Here is an 11,756-nt window from a genome sequence, read left to right as displayed (position 1 = left end):
ATAAAAATATAATAATAAAATAAAATAATAAAATTACACGGTAGCATTTGGATAGCAAAAAATATGTGTCCGACTGCTTGTATTATGGGATTAATAAATGTGAATTGGAAATTTATAAATTCACTAACAAGTACCCGGCTTACTTCGTTACGCCGCAAAAAGTAAATCTATTCCCGCATTGTCTTCCACACTGGAGCAGACCTTATCGTATATTACTCGTTGCTCATTAGTTAGCTTTAGCTCATTTTCTAATAAAAAGTGGTGCAGCTCATGGGTATTGTGCGTTATTTCGCACATTGTAGAAACGGGATCTAAGTCTGATCTAGTGCGGTTAGGATCAAGCAAACCGAAATCCTTTATACGTTTCTCTGCATATGAAAAAACCAAATTATCAAGAAGAATAGGGCCTGTATTATCAAATGTCTTCAGTAAAGTCCATTTCAGGATCATTACTACTCTGGCGCACATTATGCAAAATATCTTCACATAAATTTTTGCAGAACAAATTCCATAAATCTGCTGGATCAGAAATTTCGCAATAAGCATGATAGAAAAGAGCGCTCTCATTTTGTGCGCGCTCTCAGAGACGGTGGCATCAAACAATGTATTCTTCCAATGACTATCATCCTGCAGTAAATGTCGTGGCAAGCTGCTCGATATGTTGTATATAGTAGACCATCTACTCAACGTAAATCAGTGAAAGATGTCGGTCCTCGAACATGATGTAGTAGTAGTAGTGGTTTATGGTGATTCCTGCAGTACGTTTTCGACATTACTCGGTGTGAAGTAAACCCTTTGTCCATTTTCTAAGTGAACAGATAGATGTACAACCGTTGGGAATCGCTCATGAATCGAAAATCCCAGTAATCTCCAAATACCTGCTGATGTGCTTAAATATCTGTCATTCGAAAACTTTTGCACTTCGTCCTTATTATTTTGAACGGAAAATGTCGCTGCGTCGCTACCTTTGTTGACATACATACTTACAAATATATTTTATTGATTGCGCTGAATGACAGTACTCTACATTTATGTGAGCGGAGAAGCATCTGGAAAGAACGGGGCAATATGGAACGATCCGTCGTTGTCGACATTGTACCCATTAGAAAGTACATGGGTATAGCCACGGTCCGCTGAAGACCTTCTTCTGTATTTTGGATATCGTGTAGGAGCTCGCGTGGGTATCGTTTTGAGCATCGGCCATTCAACATACAGGGCGATGATAAATGATCAACCACACATCGGCCGTGGATCATATTTTTAGTAATTATATCATACAACATCGGATCTTCGCCTTTATTAGGAATTTCCGCTGATATAATGCGGTCCATGTCATCGGGAAAAATTTTATCTATTAACCAAATTAAAATATGCGCGTGAGGCAAACCTCGTTTTTGCTATTCAACAGTAAACATATGGCATCTAACTTTTACAAAAATATCTTGTTTTGTAATTAAACTCATGAGTTGGTGAGGTTTGATATGGAATACTCTTGACACAATGTCACGGCGCTGACTTGGTCGTTGATTAGGAAACAATTCGTTTTTGATTTCACTCCACTCTGGATTGCATGTGAATGTTTTAAATAAGTCAGGCCTTCCATTATGGCGGACATATAAGAGGGCGTGTTGTGTACGTTCATGCAAATATCGAGGCGATCCAGTAAATGAAGACGGCAAAATTACTAACTGACCAATATTTTCAGGATTGCAATCCTCGTTAACAGCATCCTTTTAAATTTATATAATTATCTTTACGCAACGTGTTTTTGTGTGCTCTTATAAAATTCAGCGTTTTGGTCATTATTTTAGCAGCCATGTCCACACAGAATTGGTTAAAGAGATATCCATATCTATGAAGCGTATTAACTCATTAACGCCGGGGTACATAACCCGTGGACCGATTTTTACTATTTTTTATGCACAAGTTACTTTCGTCCCCTGTATGCAAAAAATGATTAAACAAAATTTTTTTTTATGACCACGCCCATTTCCAGGCTGTACTTTTTAAAGTATAACCGGCATTAGTATATACTATTTTTCATGTAATCACATATTTGTTTATACAAAGCAAATGATTTTGGTTTTATTGAAATATAAGTTCATAAGATAAAAGTACACTTTCGACTTCAACATAGATTACAAAAAAACTCATAAACACAAAAAATAAGAGTAATATAAGAAAATTAGGTATGATATTGCGCGAGACAATCTCGTATTATACAAAGCGTTTTTGCACATGGCACAGGACCAAATACTCCGTTGATGGCACACGACGCGACGCAATTGTCCTGCATTTTTTTTGTGGAATATGTCCATTAGTACTCCTTTCCACAGATGAAGATGATGCACGTCTTTTCTTGGGACTCGTGCCTTACTTTATAAATTTTTTCTGTGGAATTATTGATCTTGGTGTTGTCTGCAAGATGAAGGTATCTTTTTATTTCGATATAACGATCCCTAGTCATGGCTTCTGAGACTAAGGGCACACCAAGATCCTCGTCGAGCGACCAGTATGCACGTTCTGTTGGTAACTTATTGTAACCAGTAAAAAACAAAATAGCTATAAAGACTCTCATCTCCTCAACGTCAATTCTAAACTTTGGATTATTTTTATCGGAGTGTGCATATAACATGGTTTGATCACACATGTATTGAACTACCCGTTAATAATTCTTTGAAAACCATGGTTGGTGTATACTCATTGTATTGGATGGAGTATCTTGGACCTTTTTAGCCATTTACAATTTCGTGTATCTATAAAAGAGAAGTAAGCAAGCAGTAAATGATTAGGGTACAAAATATTCCATAACTAGCAAAAAGCATAGGTAACCAATTACCGATTGCTAGGTATTTCTCTGAAATGGAGTTCGATGAAGACGTTGAAGGTTGATCCTGCTTTTTTAACAGGGAGTTTATTACTGATGCTGAGCCTGTTGATTGATCACACTCAATCATATCCTCATCGATGTCGAGCTCAACACGTCCTGGCAAATCTGTTGGCAGCATGTTATCATCTAAATTGTCCTCATCAAATTCTTCGGACTCGGTTATTGGGTCTAGCTCGGGAGGAATGATGATAAAGTCGGGGTTTGCCACATCATTATTCTCACTATAATCACACAATAGTGCATTAACAGCTTCTGCAAGCCCTCTGAAATCATTTTTTGCGTGGAAAGTATTTTTCGTTTTGTTGCAGACATTTCTAAATTCAGGGTAGAAAGAAGAAAATATGAGAGCGTATATGCCGGCTGTACTTTATAAAGTACACCAAATTTTCACACGTGAAAAGTTAAATATAATTCCACTTCACAAAAAACCTTCAATATAGGATGTCTACTCTTAAAAAAAATAAATAAATGTAAGGCGCGATAACCTCCGAAGGGGTCTAAGGCCGAGCTTCTCTTCCAATTCGCGTCGTGCTCCTATTGATTTACCCTACAAATCGGCCGGACGAGACCTACACGTTTTTTGCCGACTCCGAACGGCATCTGCAAGGCAGATGAGTTTTCACTGAGAGCTTTTCATGGCAGAAATCCACCCGGAGCGCTTGCCAAACACTTCCGAGGGGCGACCCCGCTTAGAAAAATGTTCTTCTAACTGAAAAACTTTATTTCTAAAATTTTGATGTTGCTTTGCACGGGGTGTGAACCCAGGGCATACGGTGTGGTAGGCGGAGCACGCTACCATCACACCACGGTGGCCGCGGTTACCTTATGGAAAACTTTTATAATTACCACACTTATTCAAAACAAAACAATACACTTTTATATCACTTTATAGAAGCAAATATCTTGAAACACGGAATTTTTTTGTAATTGATTAGTTTTGACACTTCATAAATGTCAAAATGTAAATCCAATGGCTTTCAAAAAATTATAAGGTGTACGCTAGACTGTCAACTAACTTTACAAGTAATAACTTTACAAAAATCGATAATTGTTTGTCCATGAAAATTTTCGGAAAGTACCCCAATTTTCTGTACTTTGTAAAGTACAGCCGGCGTTAATGGGTTAAAGCTGTTTTCTCTAATCATAATTTTATATGCATAAAATTGCATACATGAAACTGTTTTTTATGGGTAAGGTGCCCACTGCTTGGAGAAGTTTGCGGTTGTAACCATCCTCGCTATTTAAAAATATGATAGGGTATTGCAAGGGGTCATATGAAGGATGAATTTCTGACACGCGATGGAGACTGTTATCGCGGAACTGTACGACAATATCGCGCGGACCAGCATTTTCGTCGACTATCAATACTGCGACCTCGCCTGTAGTCGGGACATTATAACGACCACGGTGTTCCTTAACAGGGCGTTTACCGGCATGGATTACAACCTAGTTATTCGAATTAGATGGCATACGCTCCATGGAAGTCATAAAACTTCGAGCATACACATTATTTTCAAACAGAATTTCTTGAATTAATTTCAAAATTAAACAGCAACTCTGGTGTGAATAAGGTGTGTTGAAGCGTGCTCAAAGTTATCGTAAAGTTTTAAAAGCTTTTCGTAAAAGAGCATCAACAAAGAACATTTAGATCTAAAGGGCTTTTACTGCTGCATCTGAGGATACTGGAGTTTCAACTGTGGAATCAATAACCGAGGAGTATTGTAAGCAAAATTAAAATCAAATTCTAAGGTAAAATTGTTTTTGCAATAAAGAAGGAAAAGAAGCACCAAAAACAAAGAAAAATAAAAACATCAAGTTACATTTATGAGCGGAAACAATTTACAGATGTCAAAACCAATTTTCACCGCAGAAGTTGCAAATCAAAGTAGTTACTTTTTTTAACGGCAGAGGCTGCGAAGTCAAAGCTCAAGCTTAACGAATCTTAAAGGTCGATTAGTCTAGCCATCTGAACCAGTTGCATACTTTTAGGCAGCACTCTAAAATAGGTAAAATGAGTGAAAACAACCAAAGCCCTTGTCCGCTTTAGTAAAACCAACTCCGCTGTCAGGCAACCCAAAACGTTTATGTTCCGAAATGTCACCAGACACGATAACAGTTGCGTCAAGTGAAAGTTCCGAGGTAGTAAAACTGATGACAAAGATGCATGCCGACTTTAATAAAGGCATTTCAGAATTATCTACAAGAATCGTTAGCATGGACAATAAAATAGAAAATGTTGCAACGAAAGAAGATTTAGAGAGATTAACCACGGAAATGTATACTGTTAAAGCTCAAGTATACAGGCTAGAAGAAGAAAACGCAGAGCTCAAAAATTCGCTTGTTAAAGTATGTAATTCAGAAGAGGCAGACAGAAAGAAGCTGAGATACTTAGAAGAACAGTCGAAGAAAAAGTCACTTATTTTTAGAAACATCCCGGCTAAAAATTCGATTAATGAAGCAGTTCAGGCAGTATGCAAAGAAAATTTAAAAATGAACCATGTTGAATTTGCAGATGGTTGGCGAAAGAGACTGTAAAATTTGTAACGAACTTCTCCCGAATGCTGCCGTTTACTAATGAAAAAGGGTCAGGCGCATGCTTCCGAGACGGGTCTGCATACCTTGCTATGCTACGGTCTGGCTCAGGGAAATGGGAGTGGGCTTGTATCGGTCACATACAGCGAAATTCGTACGAAACAAAATTTGTATGCAGGGTATTTAACACTACTTACCTCATGAACGGAGATAAAAATACAAAAAGAAAACAAGCGAAACTCAAGCAGTGAAACATAAATAACTTATTACAACAGCGGAATCAAAAAAGGTTCATTGCAACCAGCGACGGAGGGATTGGAAAGATAGCATTTTCCCTCCTCGTCTTTACCCACCCAACCTGTTAATGTACCCTGATTTTACGTACATTAACCCAAGAAAAACATTTAGACCTGGTATACTAACCTGTCCCTACATTTCGTCATCAGAATAAAAGAATAAGGAATCCATTTTAGTTTACACTACAAGGATTTCTTACATTTATTGAAATAATAGTAATAGCTAACATTATTAGATCAAGTAATTTGAAGGTAAGAATATAACAAAAAAAAATTTATCCATCCTATTCTCAGAATTTAGGTATTTTTATCAATTTATTCAAAAGCCAATTACTTCCTAAGATTAAAATATATATTTAATCGATATATTTAATATTCGAATATACGAGCTCTCGATGGTTTGGTCCCTTTATAATAATAGCTTTATATATACTTATATAAATTTTTATTTCAAACATTCGTAAATTTCTTTGGGAAATATTATTATTTGCAAATTCCCTCAATACATGGGCTATCTTTTAAGTTATCAACTCGATATTTGTGCTAAAATAAAACAAGCATACGCGACGACTAAAGACACGAACTCGCCCCAGGTAAATGAAACAGGTTGTGAGTGTGTTAACTTTATGATCAAACGAAATCAAACTTAGTACGCATATTGTCACTTGCGAAGCGAATGAAAATTTTGTCGAATTTCGCGGTCTCGAATTGCGAGATGCGAATCGTTAGCGAATTCGCCAAAAAAAAGTCGAACGAGTGACGAAGATGAATTTGTCGAATTGCCACAAGCGAAAAAATCATATTCGCTTCGCCAAATCTGTCAAAATTTGTCGAATGCTTATTTTGTTCGCGCTTGAAAATAGAAAAGGACGTATTGGCATTTATTTGAATGTTTTCAATTGAAAAAAGTAAATAAATTGAATAAATAGTTAAAAGTGAGTAATTCATTTAATTAAATTGGGTTATTGGTTTGAATAAATGAAGTTTTCAGAATGAGAAGAACAACGCCGCAGCAATTCCAAAAGCTGGTCGAGCTGATGGAAAATAATCCAGACGTCGCCAGAGGCATGGGGAATTTTGAAGAGACCAGGAGGAGCAGGGCAGAATTGTGGGACCATTTCGCCACGGATCTTAACTCCATAGGTCCTCCAATCCGTAACGGGCGCGAGTGGAACAAGGTAAGAAGAATAGACCTGCACGAATAATACAAAAGTATACATCGCAGAATCGTGGTATCGTAGCATCGTACGGTTACTGACTGGAGTTACTTTTGATACTTAAGGCTGTTTTACACGAGTCGAATTACTGATGGTTTTTTTGACTCCCAACTCAATTCAACCATCATATACAAGTAGGCACTTTGTTTGAGAAAATTTACCAGGAAATCGACTCGAGTAAAGCAGCTTTACCTGCTAACGTATCTACTCGGGTATGTTACTGGCATTGTGAAGGGTGCTGAGATGGGCTCTAGGTTTGGTTAGATCCTAGCTCCGAGCCACCGCCTACTATTTTTCTGATAATACCCGATAAGATACTTAACCAGTTAGTTTCAAAAGTAACCGTACGATATCACGATGCAAGTTTCCGAAGTAACTGACAACGTGATAATCGTCAGAAGCGTTACTTAGTTATATACCCGAACCATCGTATCCGTGCAGGCCTCTAGTAGTAACTGAATTGTATTCTGCGTGTCAGTTCATACTTACCAATATATTTGTCCTAGGTTTGGTTAGATTATAAGTTGAAGCTTAAAAAAAGGTTTTTACAAACCGCAGCGAGACCGTAGCCACTGGAGGAGGACCGTACGCCCAGCGAAGTTTATCTGCGCTAGAGAGATCCGTGGATGAGCTACTGAACCTCCAAGAAGCCGCCAAACCGACAGGACAGTCCTTTGGAACCAATAATCCGGGTGATAACGGGGGTGAGAGTGACAACACGAGTGAGAGCGAAACCGAGGGTGAAGAAGATCCTCGAGACTTAAATATCACTCAAAGTTCATCGACTCCCCGTCCGAGGATGACACTGGAGGATCGCGAAAATATGCGCTTGAAGGCACTTGAAAAGCAGTGAGAAATGCAAAAAACCCTTTGCGAGGAAATTACAAAAATGAGGGAAAAATTAGACGAAATGGCAAGATATGCTAGAAAAACGTACGAACTCAAAAAAGACCAAATAAAACTATTGAAAAAGAAAGAAGAGAGAAAAAAGGAAGAAAGTGTTGAAAGAAAAAGACAACAGAAAGAAAAAATGGAGATGAAAATGAAGGAGTTGGAACTGAAAACCTTGAAATATAATCTAAGGAAATAATAAAATCGTCCAACTACTTTCAGTTTCATTTCTATTTTTTCTTTACGTGACTGAATTTGTGTTTATTTTTATTTATCTTATTTTCTAATGAAGTACTGAATTAATATGTGATTTATTTTAAACTAGTTTTTAAGTGTAATATACCCCAGTTCATAATTATAAGATCACCCATATTGGCATGTTCTAATTTTTTTTAACATTTCGTATTAGTTTTTATTTTTTGCTAATGGGATTCCAAATTAAGACCCTTTAAATCGACACTCCAAACTTTGTGAACATTTTGTAAAAGTTAAAAAAGGTTTTGAAATATCTTGAAAAATTTTTCAAATATTTCAAACATCTGAACCGAAGTTATATTTCTGTATCCCATTAAATTATAACTCTTAAGGCCGACTCGCCGAACGGCTCAAATCTATGTTAGTTTTTAAAATTATTTACTGGAGACATCATATACTTTCATATGAAGGAAAGTTTAAGGGCTACAAAAAGATATTTTCAGTTCTGAGGTTTGAATTATTAAAAAGAAATTTCAACATTTCTAAAAACGTCTTTTAACCTTTAAAAATATCCACAAAGTTTAGATCGTATATTTCTGCACGACTCCTATTTTGGTATTCTATTAGCAAAAAAAATTAACTAAACGAAATAATACAAAAAAATAGAACATGTTAATATGAGTGGCCTTATACTTATGAAATAAGCAGCAATAACCTAATACGCATATCGTCAACTAAAAAGTCTGAAATAAATATTTGATTTTTATTTATTTACTTGTAGTAATAATATATATGTACCTTCACCATTTTATAAGTCTGAATTGAATTGTTGATTTTTATTAAATAAAGAAATAAAAATTAAGCAAATGTCCATTTTATGATTTCAATTTAATCTTATTTCTATTTAATTCATAGGAATTTCAATAAAATCTTCATATTTTAAAATTTGTATTTTTTTGCTTTTAGCTTGGGAATAAAATACAGCTAATAAAACTTCAAGTTCATTACGGAGAATAAAAATAATTTCGGTACATTCCTTAGCTCACTAGCATCACTGTATTCAAATACAAAATATAGGTATAAATTAATACTGTTGTCCATTAAAACGGCCCTACTTGTTTTACAGTAAAGCATCAGCTATTTGTCTTCTGCGACGCTCTCCTGGTGTACCGTTGCCATCTTCATTACTTGGCTCCGACGATACAATGGCGTCAGTAAAAATTTCTGCTTCGTCTGGGTCACTGATTCGAAACATCTTACAAATATTGTGCAAAGCGCAACATATGTTTATAATGGATTTAACTTTGTCAGGATTGTAGCGCATTTTTCCGAGGAGGCATCTGAAACGGCATTTCAGAACTCCGATCGTACGTTCTATGACGTTTCTACCTTTTGCGTGCTTCTTATTAAAAATTGATTCCCTAGTTCCGGACTCTGCAAGACGGAAGGGTGTTAGTAAGTAGGCACTCAGCGGGTACCCGGAATCACCTACAAATAAGTATATTTTTTTTAACATTACGTCATAAAAAGTAAGGGTATTTGGACTTGATTCGTTACTCCGTTAGTCGATAGTTTTGAGTAACGAGCTAAGTCTTAATACCCCGATTATATTTGTGTTGATGTAACTAGCAAAATTACCTAAATAAATAGAGTTATCGCCGCTAAGATGCATATTTTCCAAATGACTTTTTAAGGAACTATTATTCCACACAAACGAATCATGTGTTGAACCAGCATATCTAGCATCCACAAACCGGATATTCATGTCATGATCGCAGCCTGAAATATACAATTTACTAACAACAATATTTTATATATCCATGTCTTGACAACTTACAATCATCGCATTTATGCTAAAAAACCCTTTTCTATTCAGATAGAGGTGTCTATTTGCGCTGGGAGCATAAATCGCAATATGCGTACCATCAACACAGCCAATCACGTTGGGTATTCCTGACCTGATGAAAAATTTGCTCTTTGCTTGTTGCTTTTCCTCTTCTGTCATTTCGGTTTTTATCGCCGCCCTGCAAATTTCTCTCTGCAAAATTGGCAGTATCTCCTTTAAAATGAGGGAAACTGTAGGTTGCGCAAGTCCCAAATGAAAATCATTCCCTACAGCTTGCTGATAACTGCCATGGGCAAAAAAACGGAGTGCGCAACACAATTTTAGCATTGGCGTTACAGATGATGACAAGCGGCAGTGAAAACTATCCTTGATTTTGTCCAGCACATACATAAATGCATCTTTGCTTAGCCGGAAATTTGCTATGAATCTAAAAACACACAAAAAATACACAAAAACTTTACATATTTTGAATAACCAATATGCACTGCACTTACACTGTGGACGGAAGCTTCATGGGATTGGAGTAATCTCTTATAAAACGCCGCTGACGAAGAAGATAAACTCGCGGCTCAACATTGTAATTGTCTTCGAAAAAAAGATCAACGTTATAAAACATTTTTAACTTTATTTATTACTATTTAATAAACTTGTTTTTACATTTCTGTTTGTGCACAAATAAATAATAAAAACAGATGACAGAAACGTCAAATTCGGATGAACTAATTAAATTTGTTTGAATGGCAATGACACATGGCAGTCGAATAAGTTCATTCGCCACTCCCAATGCAAATTTGATGTGAATTCGCCAATCTGTTCGACTCGCCAAATATATTCGCTTCGCAAGTGACAATATGCGTATAGATTTTAAATCGCGGTTCAAAATGTCAGGGCAAAAAGGGATATTTTCACCTAATTATTACCCATAGAATGACATATATTTGCCTAATCTAACATGTCGACAAATGTTTGTACTATAAAAAAATACAATATGTATGTAATTGAATTATGACTTGTTTTTCTTTCTACTTACTTGGTCTCCATCGATGTGGCGCACAATGGCGCCTCTGCCGTTAAAGCATGGCAAAAATCAAAAAAATCATGAAAGCGTTCGCTAAATCTAATACATGTTTCTAATAGATAAGGGGATCAAAAATATACAACTGTTTTTTCACAGAAAATTATAGATTACCAGGTAGAGCCGCTCAAAGTTGACCAATTTTCAACATTGGGAAAAATTTGAAATTTTTCTTCTTTTTCGTTGTATTTAAAATGGTTTTGTGAATAAATAAGGCGGCCGGTTGTCGTTTTCTTGTATATCAATTAAAGATAATTTAATTTAAGATTGAAACAAAAAAATTCCTATTTTTAGGCCCTTTTTAAAATTTTGATGGAAAAAAAATGTTAAAATATGTGCTCCGTCAAATTAACAGTAGTTATTTGTGAAATATGCAGTTAGCTAAATTCATAAAATCTACCTGCGTCCAGCTGCAACTTCACTTTTTACATCAAATAAAGTTAAACAACCTTGGGCATAAATACGCGCCTGAGCAGGTATATATAATTCAGTACGGCCGTAAGGTCGTTTTTGTTATTGGAACTTGTTAACAACATGCATTTTTTTAGTTAGGAATTGTATGCCTGAAATTCATTTTAATAATTTGAGTAGGTATATAAAGTTATCCACCATACAATGCACATTATCATTCGTCTTTTGGAGATTAAGGAACTAAGTATTCTGTTCACTTAAATAAAGTGAATAATATTTTTAAATATAGTTCACAGATTAATATTTAGTAGGATACACTCGAAGCCAATTCTAATATGTATCTAGAAAACTCGAAACTATTTGCGGTGTTTAAATCTACAAAGTCAAGACGGGACTTCGTTGA

The 11,756-nt window shown here is 35.9% G+C and overlaps 1 protein-coding gene across 1 annotated transcript; it reads right to left on the bottom strand.

Moving 5' to 3' along the window:
- Positions 1 to 8,720: 8,720 nt before the first annotated feature.
- LOC137251989 (putative nuclease HARBI1) lies at positions 8,721 to 10,724 on the bottom strand. Its single transcript, XM_067787104.1, has 4 exons — positions 10,362 to 10,724; positions 9,855 to 10,294; positions 9,660 to 9,800; positions 8,721 to 9,509 (listed from the first exon to the last, which is right to left on the bottom strand). Exons 1-4 carry the CDS (start codon positions 10,481 to 10,483, stop codon positions 9,142 to 9,144), a joined length of 1,071 nt encoding a protein of 356 aa, XP_067643205.1. The 5' UTR covers positions 10,484 to 10,724; the 3' UTR covers positions 8,721 to 9,141.
- Positions 10,725 to 11,756: the final 1,032 nt, after the last annotated feature.

Source organism: Eurosta solidaginis, chromosome 5 (assembly GCF_040869045.1).
Source record: "Eurosta solidaginis isolate ZX-2024a chromosome 5, ASM4086904v1, whole genome shotgun sequence".
In the NCBI taxonomy this organism is placed as follows: Eukaryota; Metazoa; Arthropoda; class Insecta; order Diptera; family Tephritidae; genus Eurosta; species Eurosta solidaginis.
This window is presented reverse-complemented; position numbering and strand designations above follow the sequence as displayed.

Coding starts and splice junctions, on each gene's coding strand:
- LOC137251989 (XM_067787104.1), bottom strand. CDS start 10,483: ATGTTTTATAACGTTGATCTTTTTTTCGAAGACAATTACAATGTTGAG. Junction 10,295..10,361: donor ATGAAGCTTCCGTCCACAGT/GTAAGTGCAGTG, acceptor GTGTGTTTTTAG/ATTCATAGCAAATTTCCGGC. Junction 9,510..9,659: donor CGATAACTCTATTTATTTAG/GTAATTTTGCTA, acceptor ACTTATTTGTAG/GTGATTCCGGGTACCCGCTG.